General features: G+C 45.1%; 2 protein-coding genes across 2 annotated transcripts in view; one reads left to right on the top strand and one right to left on the bottom strand.

The window, feature by feature from the left end:
* Positions 1-618: 618 nt before the first annotated feature.
* Positions 619-2,079, bottom strand: LOC120969715 (serine/threonine-protein phosphatase 7 long form homolog). Its single transcript, XM_073504608.1, has 6 exons — positions 1,896-2,079; positions 1,558-1,809; positions 1,258-1,478; positions 863-1,178; positions 683-784; positions 619-633 (listed from the first exon to the last, which is right to left on the bottom strand). Exons 2-6 carry the CDS (start codon positions 1,603-1,605, stop codon positions 619-621), a joined length of 702 nt encoding a protein of 233 aa, XP_073360709.1. The 5' UTR covers positions 1,606-1,809; positions 1,896-2,079.
* Positions 2,080-10,640: 8,561 nt separating this feature from the next.
* LOC109736242 (probable E3 ubiquitin ligase SUD1) overlaps positions 10,641-19,623 on the top strand; it is a 28,839-nt gene continuing 19,856 nt past the window's right edge. The window contains exon 1 of the mRNA XM_073505478.1: positions 10,641-10,788. The gene's annotated coding sequence lies outside the window, so the exon portion shown is untranslated. The remainder of the gene's footprint in view (positions 10,789-19,623) is intronic.

Here is a 19,623-nt window from a genome sequence, read left to right as displayed (position 1 = left end):
AATCACGGAAGGCGGACTCAGAAGAAGCTATATTATATGACAACGAAGAGTGGAAGTACGAAGTGAAAGAGCCAGGAGGAACCACAAACGATGGCCGGCAACATGGAGGCCGGGCTTTCAAGGTGTCGTTAACACAATGTGATTGCACTTGCGGGAGGCCATTGTTGCTTCATCTCCCATGCTCACATTTTTATGCCGCCGGTCGCGTTAGGAATGTGGACATCAATCACCCACGCACCGTGAGGGAGTCGGAGTTCTCAATCATGACGGTCAAGAAAACATGGGCTCCCCGCTTTCACCCATACTTTGACCAATCACAATGGCCGGAGTATCATGGAGTTCAACTATGGCCGGATCCGGAGTTGAAGGTTGTTAAACGGGGTAGACGTAAGACAAAGCGTCTTAGAGGCGACATGGACGGATGGGGCCATGGTGGGCGCCGCGAAGCGGGCAACGACCAATTCCAAGAGCCTCGTGAGAGCTCCCGTTGTGGGGAGTGCAAAGGTCATGGCCACAACAAAAGAAAATGTACGAAACCAAGGAAAAGGTCCAAGAAAAATGATGCAAGCACAAGCCAACAAGGAGCTACACAAGGGAGCCAACCAAGTGGTAGCCAGCCTAGTGGTAGCCAACCTAGTGGTAGCCAACAAATGTTAAGTGCTAGTTTGAAGGAGATGTGAACCTTAATGAATGCTCGAAGTGCACCTTCCCCATCGCTTTTGCCAGCCGGGGTTGTTTCCAGAATAGTCTCGGTCTCATCAGCTGCTTTCTTGATCTGGGCACGCTATGAACAGAAACGGTATCAAAGTGTTAGGAAAGCGAAGATGTGAATATTGCGAATGGAAAAGCAAAAAGGGCTAACCACAAAGTTCATCATTGGAGCTGAAGGGATCACTGAGTTGCCTTTCCTGACTAATGCGTTGTACTGGTGCTGGGCTACCTCATCAAAAACGGTGGGTTCTTCCAGAATCTCCTCAGCATACGCCGGCTGGCATACATCCACGCGGGTATTTGCAAGAAACCATGCGAGATAGTTGTTGAACGCGATCGAGCAGTGCTCACGAAGCTGGGCTCGTTTTCCAGCCCTTGCTTGCTCCACACTAAGAGCGAACTGCACGACATACTTCCTGTGATGGTTGGCCCAATCCTTGATCTTCCGGTGCTTTTTCCTATCCAACCTGCAAGTTAGAAACAGAATATTAGCATCATCGAAACCGTCGAGAAGCTGCTAAGTGCTCAAGGTTAATTATATCTTACGCGTGTAGCAACTTGTCCGTGTCCTCCCACTCCGGCGGGTGTTGCTGGAACAAACCAAACTGGCGGAACACCCGATGTGGCAGGTGAAGCTCAACCGCCCAGTTGCATATCAGTGGGCACCGCATATGCCAGAGATCCCCATCCCTAGTGCACATCGGATTCAGCCTGAACTCCATAGGGTTACCAAAACTCTCTCCTTTTCCATACGGCTCCCATTCCACCTGCAAAATGGGATTGAATGCAAAATTGATATCGAGTTACGATACAAGCATGATAATCAAGTATGCAATGTCGGTTCACCTGCTCAGGCGTGATCGCGTCCAGCTCGCTCTTGTACAACTTGTACATTACCGAGGGATCATCTGTCGTCTCATTTAACACATCCCACTTGTAAGCCCAAGTGGGGAGCCATAGTGGGTCGTCTTTGTCGTCCCAATCCTCGTACTTCACGGTCTTCGGTCGTCCAACCGGCAAACGCTCCCAGCTCCATATGGAAAGTGCGAGCAGACAACCACCAATACCTCAAGTGTGTCTACAACAGGCTTCGTCCAACTGCACATAACAGAGAACATGGTCAAATTTGCCGCAAGAGCGCATTGATAATGTATCAATGAAGTGAAAAGGAAACAACTTCATACCTGTCGATACAAGTAAGCCAGTGTCGCCGAACCCCAACTCCATTTGCTATCGAAGACGGTCAACGCCTTCAGCCACATCCATGGAGCATTCTTGCCTGTGCCATCAGCAAACATAGTCCTGGATATCAAGTACCACATGTAGACACGAGCATATGTCTTCACCATGTCCTCATTAGCATCCTCAGGGCAATGACAGAAGTTTGATGATATCCACGTGAAAGTAGCGCCCGCTGCGACTCTTTCCTTCTTCTTATCTTCTGCTTCTAGTTCCTGAGGCTCCGGAGGAACCATACCGATAAGGGCAAACATCTGCGCGCGCCACCCATCAGAATCGGTGTTCATACATAAAGGATTGCCATCGATAGGAAGACCGGTGATCATAGCAATATCCTGCAGCGTCACGGTCATCTCTCCGGTCCGAACATGGAAAGTGTGTGTCTCCGGCCTCCAATGATCAATAAGCGCGGTGAGTGCTGCAGCACTGTTGGGTGGCGTCGACCGGCGGACCAACTGAATGAAAGGGAGAAGTCCTGCCTCCCTTACATACGGTGTGTACCGCTCATCATAGCGCATCCCTCCAAGGCTGATCCCGTGAGACCGAAGCTTCAGAGGTGCAAACTCCTACAAACAAACAAATCATAACATTACATATGGGCATTTGTGTTTGAAAAAAATACGAAATTCATAACACTGGCCACTTTCAGTATTACCCGCTGCTCCACCGACATAGCGTATGACCGGTGTTGTTTGTCCCAATGATCATCGAGAAGCCAAACCATCCTAACAATTTCAACAAACCATTCTTGTCAACACGATTATCTTTTCAATTCAAAAAAACTAAAGTCGGCCTACTACATGCAAGATTCAAAGCATATGTATCCAAAGCATTTTTCTCAATGCGAGTATAATTCAAAGCATATGTATCCAAAACTAAACTAGGCCTACTTCATACAAATAACTTTTCCATAGAAATAACATGTCAATCAATGTATCCAAACTACATAAATAACATGTCAACCTATCTATCCAAACCACATTCTAATCTAACAAGGGTTCCCCAAATCTAATATATGCAAGATTCAAACAAAAGTTCCCCAAATCTAATACATGCAAGATTCAAACAAGGGTTCCCCAAATCTTCAAAATATCATATTTTCTATGGATAGAAAGAAGGGGATCAGAGGAGAGTACCTTCTACGATGGATTGGTGAAGAAATGCACGGACCAAATCGCCGGATCGGAAGGATTTGGGAGAGGGGATTGAGAGGGGGAGTGGAGAGGGCCGCCGCCCTGTTTGTTCTATAACTGGCAATGGGGTGGGTGGGGGAGGAGAGGGCTAGCGCGGTTGCATCTAAGTCAATGTGCAACGCCCGAGCCCTAGGCGCTGCACATTACATGTGCGGCGCCTAGCTCGGAGGCGTTGCACATTACATGTGCGGCGCCTAGCTCGGAGGCGTTGCACTGCTGGGTGCGGGCCCATGGGCTGCCACGGTGGACAGAGGTGCAACGCCCCAGAGCTAGGCGCTGCACCGTAGGGTGTGGTGCCGGCATGGCGGGCGCTACACAAAAGGGTCAGGGGTGTGAAATAGTTTTATGGGCAGTTCAGTCTGTGAATTGATTTTGTCAATAGGTTAAAATTGTCAAATTTGCCGTAAGAAGGGGGAAAACATGGAACGTTCTAGAACGTTACTAAACCTGAGTAACATGAGTTGCTAAATGGGCCGGCCCAAATCCATATCGTCCTGTGGAGTTGGGCGTCTATTTGACACAGAATGCGTCAAATAAGAAATAGTAACGGCACTAGAGATGGTAATGTCAAGATGATACAAAGCCGCATGTAATTACAAACCATCCGCTCTTCCCGCCCATGTTCCTCACCCCATAGCCTTGCACCGCAGGCACTTGGACTGCTAGTTAAGCAAACTGTTATTTCCATTTTTACCTTTTCATTTGACCAATTAGTGTGCAGATCACTAGCAACTTATACAAACGCATGTTGTTTATACGCTAATTACGATGCTTCATTGCGGTGGAATTAATGACCAACCACTACTAGGGAAAACTTTATACACACAATCTTAGCAGCAGCGCGGCACAAAAAGAGGCGCTACTGCTAATTAGAAGTAGCGAGGTTAAGAAAAGCACGCTACTGATGAAACTTTAGCAGTAGCGCATGAAGGCTAAACCGCGCTGCTACAAAAATGTACCAACAGTACCCAACAACCTAAGTTCACTGGTGCCATGATGCGCGCTACTGCTAAAGCAATAGTAGCAGCGTGCTTTTTAGTCACGTCGCTGCTGCTAATTTTGAAATTGTCCACACGGTTGGCCCGTTTAGCAGTAGTGCGTGTGAGAAAAGCGCGCTGCTGCTACGCTTTTAGCAGTAGCACGCTTTTCCTCCCGCGCTACTGGTAAGGCGCAGCACCCCACCACCTTTTCCCACCCGTCCTCCCCTCCCCCATCTCCTCTCCTCCCTTTCCCCTACCTCTCACATCCTCCCTCTCTCACTCTTCTTCTTCCTCAATACTTCTCCCCGCATTACTCTCCCTCTTCTACCTACCTTTCTCTCTCTTCATTACTCCTAGCTAACTACACCACCTCCATTAATGCATCTCCTTTTTCTTTTTCCTTCCTCCTCCACTAGTTGAAGTTGTCTCCTCCCAAATTAGCTAGGTAGGTAGATGTAGCATTTAGTCAAGTGACCTATTTGCCCCCTAACTAGATCTATCTTTGTCAAGAAGAGCTTTGTGCACTTTTGATCTCCCTACATCATCAGATCTCCACTGTGTGCTCGATCTCGAGATAGAGGTGATTAAAATTTCATGCTTTTGCAAAATGGAAATATGTGTATGTGTGTGATATGATAATTGGGCCATATGATGGAAATTGTGTGTGTGGCATGAGTTGAAGCCAAATTGTGCTTTTGAGTTGCCTATGTTTTGCCGAAATGTCGATTTATTTCCGTTTTGGCGAATTCCAGGCAAACTCTAGATCTATATATGTCCTATTTTTAGGGAAGGTCATGCCGAATTTTTGTATGACTTTGATGCATGCACGCATTTTTTTTAATCAATTTGTTTATTATTACCGTGCAGACGTTCATGATGGTCAGTGGAACGATGGTGGACAGGTGGTTGCGGTCGGCGGTGCAGGACATGAAAGAAAATAACCTGACAGAGGTTTTATGTCCGTGTCGAAAATGCAAAGGAATAGTTTGGCTCGACCCCTATGAAGATGGTCGTGTCGAAGCGCACCTGCTCATGACTGGTTTCATGGATGGCTATACTCGGTGGATAATTGAAGATGAGGATGACGATGTTGAGGACGCCGACGGGGCAGGCAATGATGACACGGGGCAAGACGAACAGATGATCGATAATGGCGGCAGGGAAGAGGCCGGACATGGCGGCGGAGAAGGGGCCGGACATGGCGGAGGAGAAGGGGCCGGACATGGCGGCGGAGAGAACGACGTGGACTCCACACAGCAGAGTTCGTCGGTACTAAGTTCAATCGTGCGGGACCCTCATGTTCAAGCACTGCTTCGCAAGGAGACGAGTACTGAGAGAGCTACTTCTAGAGAGGAGCTAAGCTGGAGCAACTAGTGGTAGACTCGAACACTCCATTGTATGATGGTTGCAATCCTGAGGTGACCCGCTTGAGTTTCACGCTCCAACTCCTGAAGACGAAGGCTAAAAACAAATGGACCAACACTAGCCTCGATGAGCATCTCAAGTACCTAAAGGATGTTCTTCCCGCGGGGAATCTCTGTCCTACTAGTGTTGAGGAGGCCAAGAAGATCGTGTGCCCTCTTGATCTGCCGCATGTTAGATACCATGCATGCATCAACGATTGCATAATTTATTGGAAGGAGCACGCGGAAAAAACAAGCTGTCCGGTGTGCAGTGCTTCTCGATACAAGAAGGCCGGGAAGAAATGTCCCCAGAAAGTTGTATGGTACTTACCAATCACTCCCCGTCTCCAGCGGTATTTTGTAGATCCCAAGGAAGCAAAGCTAATGCGCTGGCACGCGGAGAGGAAGAAGCCCGACGATGGAGATGATTCGAAGCTGAGACACGTCAAGGATGGAAGCCAGTGGAGAGCGTTGAACAACTTCTATCGGTATTTTGAATGTGATGCAAGGAACATCGTGCTCGGCGCGTGTACCGATGGCATGAATCCGTTTGGCAACCGGAACACCAACCATAGCACATGGCCCGTGTTTGTATGGATGCACAACCTCCCCCCTGGTTGTGCATGAAGTCGAAGTACATTCACATGAGCATGCTTATTCAAGGGCCGAAACAACCAGGAAATAATATTAATTTGTATCTGGGGCTACTTCAAGAGGAGTTAGACACGTTATGGAAAACACCGGCCAAGACATGGGCCGCCAGCAAAGGCGAGTATTTCTACATGAGAGCCGCGCTGATCACGACGGTGCACGACTATCTCGGTTACGGATATGTCGCAGGCCAGGTGTGCCATGGATATTGCGGATGCACGCGGTGCATGGATGATACGACGTCTCAGCAGCTAACGTCAAGGAAAGATGGCGGGTCTGGGAAAATCGTGTACATGGGGCACCGAAGATGGCTCGAACAGGACGACCCGTGGAGAAACCGTGGAGATCTATTCAATGGTCACGCTGAGCATTGAGGACCTCCACGTAAGCGGAGCGGTGCCGAAATCGATGAGCTGTTGAAAAACTGGAAGGAGTGCCCCGCGCCGGGAAAGACGATGAAAAAGGTGCCGGAGCCGCTGCTGAAGGTATGGAAGACGAGGTCTGTGTTCTGGGACTGGGAGTACTGGCACAAACTCGATACACCTCATTGCCTTGATCAAATGCATATGTGTAAGAATGTCCTTGAGAGCTTGCTCGCGAGACTGATGAACATGCCGGATAAGACCAAGGATGGGCCGAAGGCAAGAAAAGACTTGCAAGATTTGAAAATCAGGGAAGATCTGCACATGCCGCCCCGTAAAATGTCAGACGAGACAGAGACGGAGATAGAGGCGCGGGAGAAGAAGGGCAAGAAAATAAAGAAAGAGGATTATTGCCCCCCTTCTTGCTTCACCTTAAGTCAGGCTGAGATCGGTCAATTCTTTAAGTGCCTTATCGGAGTCAAAGTTAGTTCCGGTTACTGTGGCAAGATAAGCAGATATCTAGACACGGACAAGAAAAGGTTCAGCGGGATGAAGTCCCATGACTGTCATGTGATGATGACGCAGATACTACCTGTTGCCCCACTAGTAGAAAACGGAGTTTTATCACCGGTTCGTAAGGGCCTTTAGTGCCGGTTCTGCAACCGGCACTAAAGAGTGGGGACTAAAGCCCCCCCCCTTTAGTACCAGTTCGGCACGAACCGGCGCTAATGTGCCACCACGTGGCACGAGCCAGGCTCGGGTGCGTGTAGGACATTAGTACCGGTTGGTAACACCAACCGGTACTAAATGTTTGGGTGTGTTTTGGTTTTAATTTTAATTTTTCCTTTAGTTTTATGTTTTCAATTTAATTTAGTGATTGTTTTACATTATAATGAATTGTTAAATCATTAGGTGAAAGTACCGCAGATTAGTTTCTACTGGATGCATGTGGATCCTAGCTAAGTGATCAAGTATATGCCATATCCATATTACTTGATCACAAGTGATCAAGTAATATGGATATGGCATATACTTGATCACTTAGCTAGGATCCATCCAGTTGAAACTAATATGCGGTTTCTTTCATAAATAATATAATAACTCATCATCATCATCATCATCATATCAATATAAAAACTCTTGCATCATATCATCACCAACAACAGTATATACTAGCTAGCAAAGATATCATCGAGTTCAACATGGTCATGATATTATAAGCGTTCATAACACCACAAAAGCAAATCACTCTTTGAGATTAAGTTCAGGACGAAGAACACGGACACGCATGAGAGGACAACAAGTACTAAGAGCATGATAACTAGCTAAATCACTCCTGCTGCTCTCTCTCAGGTAAAATAGCATAGAACATGTATAGCTCTCCTGATTCATCATATTGGAGCATGCAGATGAACCTGTCTCCTAATCGTGGGCTGCGCTTCTGATTGCTGCCCCCTAGTACTTCTCTGCGATCGTTAACAATTTTGCTCCAATCTTTCACTATTAAGCATTCATCGCTTTCAGAAATCCTGAATGCACTCATGTGCACTGTAGGATATCTTGGCCGTAAGCTAACAATTGACATGCGACCTTTAGTCTCGATCCACTGAGGCACAACTGTCATCGGGAGTCCCTGTTGAAGAACATCGTATAGTAATTAATATACTTAGCAATGAAAGTTTAGCTTGAAAAATAATGTATGCAAAAGATGCACTGAGGACTAATAGTAAAAATCTTACCATCTTTCCTAAATACATGTGACCGTAGTTCAATACGATCACTATTGGTCGCACGTTTTGAGTACTAAGATTTTCAAATTCAGGAAAATGATTTCTCTTGACAGCATCAAGATCCTCAAGCCATGAAACATAATGACTTACCTCCTCGCAGTTTAGTTCAGCCCCGGGACAGTGGATGGTCCTGTCTACCAAGCGCCGAACATGTTTGCTTGAATCAAAATAAGTTACTTGTCAACTATTTTTGAATAAACAATATCGAAGACATAAATATGGTTGAGAAACTCACATAATGGTAGAACTGGAGGCGTCTGCACATCGACCCAGATGTCTCTATTACCTTCAATATCATCTTTCGGACGAATATCAAAGGTGATAACCATATCAGGCTCAAATGCATAAGTCTTGCATAGTGTTTGCCAAGTTTTGCATTCAAAATAGGTGTATGTGTCTGCATTGTATAATTTGACGTTGAAAGTATAACCATGCTCGGTCTTCAAGTAAACTCTCTTTACCTCCATAGTTTCCATAGCACTGAAACCTATCTTATCCAAGACAAAAATTCTTGCATGGTAGGGGATGCGCTAGTACAATAGTGAAAATAAAAAATTATAAGTTGAAGCAAATGAAGCATAAGTCATGCTTAATTACGAAAAAATACTTGTCGTTGTGACTTACTGTATCCACCTCGAAGGTCTCATCCAGCTTGATGCTGAAGCGCCTATCATCAACATGGAAATTTCTGTCACATAGGTCGCGCTGGTCTTCACAGTATTCGCACTTAATGAAATCTTTTTCGTCGTCTGACGACATTTCCTATGTTCATATAGGTGAAACATTAAACACTTACTAGTTCTATTAATTCAACTAATTCAACTACTTCTATTAATTCAACTAGTTCTATTAATTCAACTAAGCATTTACTAAAAATAAACTAGTGCTGTTAATTTTCTTACTAAAATAAAGTAGCTAGTTCTATATATATAGTAATATTTTAATTAGATCCTCAAATCTCAAATACCTAAATTTTCTTACTAAAAATAAACTAATTCTATTAATTCAACAAATTCAACTAAGAATTTACTAAAAATGAACTAGTTATATTAATTTTCTTACTAAAATATATAAAGTAGCTATATATAGTAATATTTTAGTTAGATCATCAAATCTCATATACCTAAATTTTCTTACTGAAAATAAACTAGTTCTATTAATTCAACTAGTTCAACTAAGCATTTACTAAAAATAAACTAGTTATATTATTTCAACAGAAAATTTGACATGCATTAATCTAAACAACAGAAAACAGAAAATAAGTAAAAAAATGTGTGTGTGTGTGTGTCTCTGTGTGTATGTGTGTGTGTATGTGTGTGTATGTGTGTGTGTGTACAAGCGGGGCGGCGGCGTACGGGCGGCAGGGACGGCGCGACGGGCGGCGGGCCGGGGGCGACGGCGCGAGACGGCGACACGTACGGGGCGGCGGGCCGGGGGCGACGGGGACGGCGAAGACGGGCGGCGGGCCGGGGGCGACAACGCGAGACGGCGACACGTACGGGGCGGCGGGCCGGGGGCGACGGGGACGACGAAGACGGGCGGCGGGCCGGGGCGACGGCGCGAGACGGCGACGACGACGCGACGGGTCGCGCGACGACGGGGGCCGGCTGGGGCGGCGAAGGGGGCGGCGGCGACGGCGACAGGGACGGGCTGGGGCGCGACAGGCGCGGCGACGGGGGCGAAGAACAAACTGAAACGAACTGAAAATATTCGTAAGTGGTGTTTATATAGCGGCGGCCATTAGTACCGGTTTGATCCACCAACCGGTACTAAAGGCCTATTTTGGCCAGGCCAAGAGGCAGGAAGAGCAGGCCTTTAGTACCGGTTGGTGGCTCCAACCGGTACTAAAGACCCACCTTTAGTACCGGGTTGGGCTACCAACCAGTACTAAAGGGGGTGCGCTGCCACCCGCGGTGTAGAAAGTTTAGTCCCACCTCGTCGGGCGAAGGGCAGCCGCACTGGTTTATAAACCCAGCCGCGGCTGCTACTTTGAACTCCCTTGTAAAGCAGGCTTCTGGGCCTAACTATGGCGCGCGGCCCTGTGAGCCTGCTGGCCCTTGTGGGCCTGAATTTCCACGCCCGTGGTCTAGCAGGCCCACTGGGCAGCGCCCCAATAATTTTTTATATAGTTTATTTTTCTTCTTTATTTATATTCTTTTATTTATTTCTGAGTAGTTTTTTATATAGTTTTTTTATTTTATGCTATTTTTATTTTCTTCTATTTATTTCTGATTAGTTTTTTATATAGTTTTTTTCTTTTCCCCAAATCGGTAAATGACTAAAAAATAGCAAATGCTGTCAGAAAGTGTTGAAATTTTTTTATATAGTTTTTTCTTTATTTATTTTCTTCTATTTATTTCTGAGTAGTTTTTATATATTTTTTTCTTTTCTGCTTTTTTTATTTTCTTCTATTTATTTCTGATTAGTTTTTTATATAGTTTTTTCTTTTCCCCAAATCGGTAAATGACTGAAAAATAAAAAATGCTGTCAGAAAGTGTTGAAAATTGATGACGTCGCTTTGAATGGTGTGTACGGAACGCAAAAAAGTCTGGAGTTGTAATAAGTTTAAAAAAATGAAGTGCCCATGTAACAGATGAGTTTTCGTCACAAACCCTGATACTTCGAAAGAGATTGTCCAGTTTGTACACGAAGTGCGTCCAGTTTTTGCCGTAACCCTCTCTACTCTTTTGCACATGCTATGTGGGTGAAATGATGATACCATGCCAAGTTTCGACATTTTCAGAGTTCATTTTGTAGTGATTTTCAATTTCACGGTCATTTAGCTCTCTAAACAAATCGGTAAATACTAAACAATAGCATATGATGTCAGAAAGTTTTGAAAATTGATGACGTCGCTTTGAATGGTGTGTACGGAACGCAAAAAATTCTGGAGTTGTAATAAGTTTAAAAAATGAAGTGCTCATGTAACAGATGAGTTCTCGTCAGAAACCCTAATACTTCGAAAGAGATTGTCCAGTTTGTACACGAAGTGCGTCCAATTTTTGCCGTAACCCTCTCTACTCTTTTGCACATGCTATGGTGAAATGATGATACCATGCCAAGTTTTGACATTTTCAGAGTTCATTTTGTAGTGATTTTCAATTTCATGGTCATTTAACTCTCTAAACAAATCGGTAAATGACTGAAAAATAGCAAATGATGTCAAAAAGTGTTGAAAATTGATGACGTCGCTTTGAATGGTGCGTACGGAACGCAAAAAAGTCTGGAGTTGTAATAAGTTGAAAAAATGAAGTGCTAGTGTAACAGATGAGTTCTCGTCCGAAACCCTGATACTCCGAAAGAGATTGTCCAGTTTGTACTAATGTGCTTCACATTTGACCATTTTTCTACTAGTGCCCTTAGAGGGATAATGGACAAGCACGTCCATGACACGCTTATTGGTCTCTGCAACTTTTTCAATGTCATCTCTCGAAAGTCGATCAGTCTGAAGCAGCTCCGAAGGCTACAGGAAGAGATCGTTGTGATAATGAATGAGCTTGAGATGTACTTCCCGCCCGCGTTCTTTGACGTGATGGTGCATCTGTGTGTCCATATTGTGGACGACATAATAGACCTGGGGCCGTCATTTCTGCACAACATGATGCCGTTTGAGAGGATGAATGGGATCATCAAAGGATTCGTTCGTAACATGTCCCGTCCGGATAGAAGCATCGTCCAGGGCTATCTGACACAAGAGTGCATCTCTTTCTGCGAGAATTTTCTATATGGCGCAGACCTGCAGCCGCCTAGTGTTAGTGTTGGTTTGCCCGTTAACAAGCACGATGGGAGGCTCGAAGGAGAAGGTCACTCCAACGGTCGCATGGAACTGCATGTGGCATACTCAGATCGACGCAGCGACTTTGACAGAGCAAACTTGGTAGTGCTACAACACCTAGACGAGGTAGATCCTTTCCTGGCACTGCACAAAGAAATTATTGCAAAGAAGTATCGTGACGGGGGGTATGCAGGACGGACGCCGAAGTTACTAGAGAGCACAACTCCACTTTCTTGCATTGGTTCAAAGAGCATATTATTGCTAATCCCCAGGAGGAGGGCTCTAAGGACGGATTGCTCATATACGCCTTAGCACATGGCCCCTCGCCCAACCCCGTAACCTATCAGGCATATGATATCAACGGATACACGTTCTACACGGAGGACAAAGATATGGACAGTGATGATCAGAACTCAGGGGTGACGATGGAATGCATGACCGGCAGCGACAACGGCGCAACTGAAAGATTTTACGGAAGGGTCGAGGAGATCTGGGAGCTTGACTACGCTGGACTGCACAACACGATGATGTTCCGTGTCAGATGGGCTAAGAATGTCGAAAGAGAAAACCGGAATTTCACTACCATGACTATACCCGACGCCAAGAGCGCTACCGTGAACGCTATCGCAAAAAACGAGCCATGGGTGCACGCTAAGCACGTGACACAATGCTTCTTCATAACCGACCCGTGCAATCCCAGCCGTGTTGTCGCGGGGAGAGGCAAAAGGAACATCATTGAAATGGATGGAGTCGCCAATGAGGAAGACTACGATTTATGATCATGAAGGACTATGAGGGCAATATTAGGACGTTCGAGATGGTTTTCGACAGGCTTGATATCTGGGTGAGAGTGTTGGACCTGCCCTCGGATAGAAGGATGGAGGCGTTTGGTAAGGCACTCGGGAACTGGCTTGGAGACATAGTGAAGGTGAATAGATAGAGATGGTTTTGCGCGAGGAGGTTATCTGAGGGTAAGGGCTAAGATTTCGGTATTTGAGCCTTTGGTCCATGGATTCTACCTAAAGAAATCTAAGGAGGACAACGAGAACACGTGGTTTGATTTCTATTATGAGAAGATTCCTCACTTCTGCTTTGACCGTGGGAGATTGGTTCATGTTGGAGGTCGATGTGATCCACCCATCAATTTGTCTGATCAGTGGGGTGGATGACTAAGAGCTTCCCATGGTCGCAATATTCCCAGTGGTGAGGGCTCGGATAGTGGTGCAACGGGGAGCTCCTGTAGTCGGAGCGGTATTCACACTGGTGATGCCGTGCGATCTCGTCTGGATCACCCAAGGGTAAGAGATCTCCCCAACAAGAAGGAACCTTAATACTGATTTTTCAGTTCAGGTGATGCTCGCACTAGCAAGAGCTTCTGTCAGGTTGGGGCGGAGGTGAACAGCCCGAGAAAGGATAGATACAGGTCTGGGTCTGGAAGGGAAGGAGACCTACATGACGGCCTGGAACAGCGCCGTGAACATGATTTGAGGCATAAGTGGGTGGAGCAACAGTATAGAGACATAAGGGATGTGGCAGGTAGAGCTGATTGGTATAGTAAAGGCAAAGGAATGGAGCAGGGCTATGATGGGAGGTATGCTGAGGAGGAGGGGTGGGCCGTCTATTGTGGTGAGGGAGGGCCGCATGATTTGCATGGCAGGCGCAAAGTTACGTACATGTGAAAGCAAAGGGATGATCTGAACAGACACCCATGCCATGAGTCACATGACAGGTTTGTGGGAGATAATAGGAGAGGAGGACGAAGCAAGTGTGGGTGCCAAAGGGGGAACATGATGCGTTCATTCATGAAACGAGGCAAAAGACTTCCTCGGTGTTTGACCGCATATCCGAGAAAAATGAACTTCCATCGGCGGACCCTGGGGCCCAGGGCAACCGGGCCCAATGAATCTTTTGGCCTGGAAATGTCGAGGCTTGGGGTTGGACTCGACAGTTGGCGAGCTGCGTGACCTGATACGATCCTACAACCCAGCGGTGGTGTTTTTGTCGGAAACGTAGAAGAAGGCAATAGCAATGGACAAGTTGAAGTGGAGTTTGGGGTTCAAATGTGGTGTGGCTGTGGATTGTCAAGGGCGTACTGGTGGTTTGGCCTTATGGTGGAGGGATCATGTGAATGTTATAGTGAGGCCTTTCTGTTAATACTTTGTTGATGCGGAGATGGTGTGCGATGGAAAAACCCTTAGATTCACTAGTTTCTATGGGAAATCATGCAAGGAGTTGAGAAAGAGATCTTGGGATGCCATTAGATATTTGAAAGCCCAGGATAATCTACCATGGATTTGTGCGGGAGACTTTAATGAAGCTTTATTCCAGGTTGATCAGCTAGGAGGGAATGCCAGAAGTTTTGGACAGATGGAAGATTTTAGAGATTGCTTGGATGAGTGCGGCCTTGCTGACTTGGGTTTTTCCGGTTACCCGTACACATGGAATAATAATCAAGAGGGAGCGGACAACATCCAAGTCAACTAGACAGGGCGACATGCAATGAGAGCTTCCTGTCTCTCTTCCCCGAGACTTATGTGGAGCATGTGATGACGGAAGAATTGGATCACCAGGCTATTTTGGTTCATGTGTTGGAGACGGCTCCGCGTCGTGATCACCAAGGCCCAAGGCCCTTTCTCTTTTGAGGAAGCATGGAATCACCATGCTCAGTATGATGGAATGGTGGAAAGCGCGTGGCTGGCTGCTGACTGCGGAGATCGGAGCTTACAGGCTCTGTGCCAGGGTTTGGCGCGGACTACGAGTAGTATGCATATCTGGGCGTGCGAGGTTTTTGGATCGATTAGGAGGCAAATTAAAGACCTGAAGGCCCAACTGACGGATGCCAAGGCTAGGGCGATGACCACTGGGTACTTGCCGGAGATCAAGGAGATTGAGGACCAACTTCAAGATGTCTTTGAACGGGAAGAGATCTTTTACACACAACGCTCGCGCATAGACTGGCTGAAAGCTGGGGATCAAAACACTAAATAGTTCCAGAATAGAGCCTCACACGAAGGAGGAAGAATACTGTTCGAGAGCTCAAAAGGGAGGATGGCTCTATATGATGTGTTGATGAGGAGGGAGATAGAAGCATCATTAGTAGTATTGCATAGCTGGTTAGCGAGGATATGAATGTAAAGCTGACTTCCCAGATCTCAGACAAGGAAATCGAAGAGGCCCTTTTTCAGATGGGCCCGACGAAGTCATCGGGACCAGACGGTTTTCCTGTGTTATTCTACCAACGAAACTGGTCTTTGGTGTGAGAAGATGTGGATGCTGCTGTTTGTGGTTTTCTTTTGGGGGAGGCCACTCTAGAGTCCTTTAACTCTACGGTGATTGTGATGATTCCAAAGGTGAACTCACTGGAGTTGCTTTCGCAGTTTCGAACGATTAGTCTTTGCAATGTGCTATACAAGATCGCTACTAAAGTTCTTGCTAATCGTCTCAAGAGCATTCTCCCTTCCTTGATCTCGGAGGAGCAGAGTGCTTTTGTCCCGGGGAGGCTTATTACTGATAATGTTTTGGTGGCTTACGAGTGTGTTCATGCTATCAGGACTAGGAAATGGAAGAAAAGTCTGCGTGCGGTGAAGCTTGATATGATGAAGGCTTATGACCGTGTGGAGTGGATTTTGTTGGAGCAAGTTATGGGCAAATGTGGCTTTGCTCCCGAGTTGATTAGGATGTTCATGAGATGTGTTACTTCAGCAAGTTTCTGTGTTAATCTCAATGGTGGTCTCTCGAGGAAATTTGTTCCCTCCAGAGGTCTCAGACAGGGTGACCCTCTATCCCCGTACTTGTTTCTTTTCTGTGTGGAGGGTTTCTTGGCTTTGCTCAAGAGAGCTCAAGAGGAGAAAACTATTCGAGTTGTATCAGTTGGTAGCACTGGCCCCCAAGTGACTCATCTCCTGTTCGCGGACGATTGCATAGTTTTTCTGGAGGGGACCCAGTCGAGCATGGAGGTGTTGAAGAATATTCTAAAGGATACGAGGCTGCCTCAGGACAGAAAGTTAACTTGCAGAAATCATCCATCTTCTCTGGGAAAGGCTGTCAGGTAAGATAATGCTCAAGCATATTAGTGGGATCTCTTCGGAGGCATTGAGTGAGAAATATTTGGGCTTAGCTACACGGGAGGGGAGGTCTAAAGAAGGGGCATTTAAACATGTTATGGAGAGCTCCAAGGGTAAGGTAGGAGGTTGGAAGGGCCAGGGGCTCTCGAAGAAGGCTAGGGAAGTTTTGGTGAAATCATCACTTCAAGCCACACCGACCCACACTATGAGTTGCTTCCAGCTCACCAAGAAGATGTGCCGGAACCTGACATCAATCTCGTCGAAATTTTGGTGGCGAGCAGTGAATGGTCAGAGGAAGGTGCATTGGATCTCCTGGGACAAGATGTGCGAGTCTAAAAAGGAAGGGGCCTGGGGTTTCGAGACCCGGAGGCTTTCAAGCAAGCTCTACTGGCCAAGTTTACTTCATGTGTTATCCAAAATCCAGCTACTTTATATGGTAGGACCCTGTACTGTGATTTCAATCATCCTCTAGCCATTTGGAGTGACTCATCAAGTACGGTATAAACTGATTGATGGTTCAGAACTGAATCGGCCTCTTGTTGCCACTCGGCCGAGGTCGAGCCAGAGATTGTTTCAACTCCGAAAGGGGCAGGTATCATGCATGGCTTCAACCTGCGTTGTGATGGGATCGACGCTCATTCGCATTGGCACTAGAGCATCATGGATGGTTGCGGGCACCATTGCAACACCGCTGACTAAATCAAAGTCTCATGGTGCGTCAAGATCATAGATGTCATTCTTAAAAAGTTACATTGACCTTATACATCTATATCTATATCTATCTATCTATCTATACTTCTATATCTATCTATACTTCTACATCTATATCTATATATATACTTATAATAATTATGGACTTCCTAGAAATTCCCACGTTAAATAGAAAACACGAGTCGTTAATCTGGTGGGACCAAGTTATAACGGTGTAGATTTGTTAACCCTAGAAATTCACGTTAATCAAAAACTATGAACCATTAATATGGTGGCTCCAAGTTATAATGGTGTAGATTTGTTAGTTGAAAAGTATACACCTATGCCAAGTTATTTGCATGTCATGTACTCTATACCGCATATTTTTTTAAACATAGTTATTATCTGCATGCATCTTCTTTTTCCTAACAATTTGCTTGGTTCTATTTTATCATAACAAATCACCGTATCAAGCTTCTTATCTTAAAATAAAAGGCCTAGGGAGGCTGATGTCTTCACGCCATCTTTACTCAATAGAACACCTTCCCTAAAGAAAATCTCCAGAGATCACGTACCATCTACAGAAAAAGCCCAGCGAGGCTGCTCGCTTGCCGTCGTCACGCCACCGCCATGCCTGCCTTTGGGTGTCATCTGAAGTGGCTTTTTCTCTGCAAGATCGATCAGTTATGGAGCTCTTATGCATGGCGTCATGGTATCTTCACAATAATGTATTTGGCCTTTGTACCCTGCAGCTCAACCCACCCCCTCTCCATTGTCAATATGCAAGTTGTATAGAAAAGGTCAAGTAAGCAGCCCAGCGCCAGTTGCCTGCCAATTCCAGGGAGGATTCCATCTAAACGTGATGAACAAATATTAACAGTCTTGTACTGCGTCCTTTGGGGCATCTCCAGCTTCACGTCTATAACAAACCATGGATGGGAATACAATCTCCTCTTACACGTTACCCATAGTTGCACCATGATTAAATTGATATTGGTTTACATATGTTCAAGCATATGCTAGATGATGCTTAGTTCAACACCGGCAATCGGCTGTCTTTAGTTTGGAACTTAAGAGTTAAGACTCACATAACTGCTAAACTGTGTTTGGGAACTTGGGATTACAATCTCCTCTGACACATTACCTAAAGTTGCAGCGTGATTAAATTGATATTCCATTACTGATGTTCACGCACGCCATATGATGCTTAGTTCAACACCGGCAATCAGCTATCTTTATTTTGGAACTTATTCCGTACACTGATAGTCCGTAGCAACAGATAGATAACCTGACTATTGCTACTTCCATAGTTTTCTATAGATAGTAGCTATGTAACCTTGACGTCCTCTCTAAACTCATCTAGAAATTTGGTTTGTTAGAGTTCATTTATGTATTTTACAAATCAGAATCAAACATATTCCATTTACTTTATCCCATTGTTTATAGACAATCAGATCATACTCATACCTTTGTAGTTCAGTTTAGAAGACAGGGATATATAAAATATTAGTACTAGGTAGGAACAGCAACACCATTTTGTCCCACCAGGACATGCATCGCTGCTGCGAGCAGGCCGGTAGTGACTCACAGGTCACAACCACAACTTGCTACAGGACTCTCCACCAGTCATTCTCACGTGGTCGCACGAGGCACCCAAGTGTTAGGACGGCTGGCAGCGGCGTGCCTGGATTGCTTGGGCAGATGGGTGACAGTGGCGTATATCCATACAGACGTCTCTTCACCGGGTTATGGATGTAATTCATGTATTATACTCATGCATAATTAATAGCTATGAACAGTTTTTCTGTACAAATGGTGTGTTGGACTGCTATTCATTATGCATCAGATCCTTCTATTTCTTAGTTTCCTTCCCTTATAATAATTGATTTGGTTAATTTTTGACAGATGGGTGACAGTAGCGTATTTCTTATTTAAGGGTTTGAAGGCGCGGATAGTTGGTTAAAAGTAAAGTATGTATTGCGTTCAAAGTTTCCAATTGTAATTCAGATCAATATTCTGTAGCTGACCAATTGCTACCTCTGCACATATACACGTTAAATTGCTATGTTATCTTCCAATGTAGAGATAAAATAGAAGTAAGCATCTAAATATGCATACAGTGGCAACTTCCAGGTTTATATTTGACCTCATGCAGCACTTTCAGATCAATCTGCAATACTTCTCTTTTGAGGCAAAGATGTAACAAGGGATATTTTTTTATTTTAAATATCTTCTATGCCATTAAAAGTATAAGGAAGTTTTGTCCCCTTTGTACCTAAAGAGTATACCGGGCGGGGCATTCATTTGTAAAGGCCCAGTATTGGGACTTTACGTAATATTTTCCTACAATCTATACTGCATATTAGTATTAAGTTAGGCTTGAGCAGCAGTTATTCTATTTTTACAATTTAGATAGGCATAGGCAAATATTTGACATGGTATTATTAAGGTATAGGAAACACATCAAGGACTATTTGTGATAAGAAAAATCTAACATATATACCTATACGATTTATTATTGTGTCTTCCTTATCGTCCATAAAAATATTCTGAGGCTATATCAAGTGCAAACCTTTTGCTCCAAGCCTTCATGTAGACAAATATTTCGACAAAAGAGTATCAATCAATTCCCTCTTTAAATTTGACAAAATCCTGAGTTTTTGGTTACATGTAATTTTTTACACTAACGTTTGATTACTGAATGTTTTTATTCGACATTAGACCGAAAAGACTAATGCGCAGATCCGAAATATGAAATAATAAGT

Source organism: Aegilops tauschii, chromosome 7 (assembly GCF_002575655.3).
Source record: "Aegilops tauschii subsp. strangulata cultivar AL8/78 chromosome 7, Aet v6.0, whole genome shotgun sequence".
NCBI lineage: Eukaryota > Viridiplantae > Streptophyta > Magnoliopsida > Poales > Poaceae > Aegilops > Aegilops tauschii.
Note: the sequence above shows the minus strand (reverse complement) of the source record. Positions and strands in the feature narration are given on the sequence as shown.

Coding starts and splice junctions, on each gene's coding strand:
- LOC120969715 (XM_073504608.1), bottom strand. CDS start 1,605: ATGTACAAGTTGTACAAGAGCGAGCTGGACGCGATCACGCCTGAGCAG. Junction 1,479..1,557: donor ACGCGATCACGCCTGAGCAG/GTGAACCGACAT, acceptor CCCATTTTGCAG/GTGGAATGGGAGCCGTATGG. Junction 1,179..1,257: donor ACGGACAAGTTGCTACACGC/GTAAGATATAAT, acceptor TCTAACTTGCAG/GTTGGATAGGAAAAAGCACC.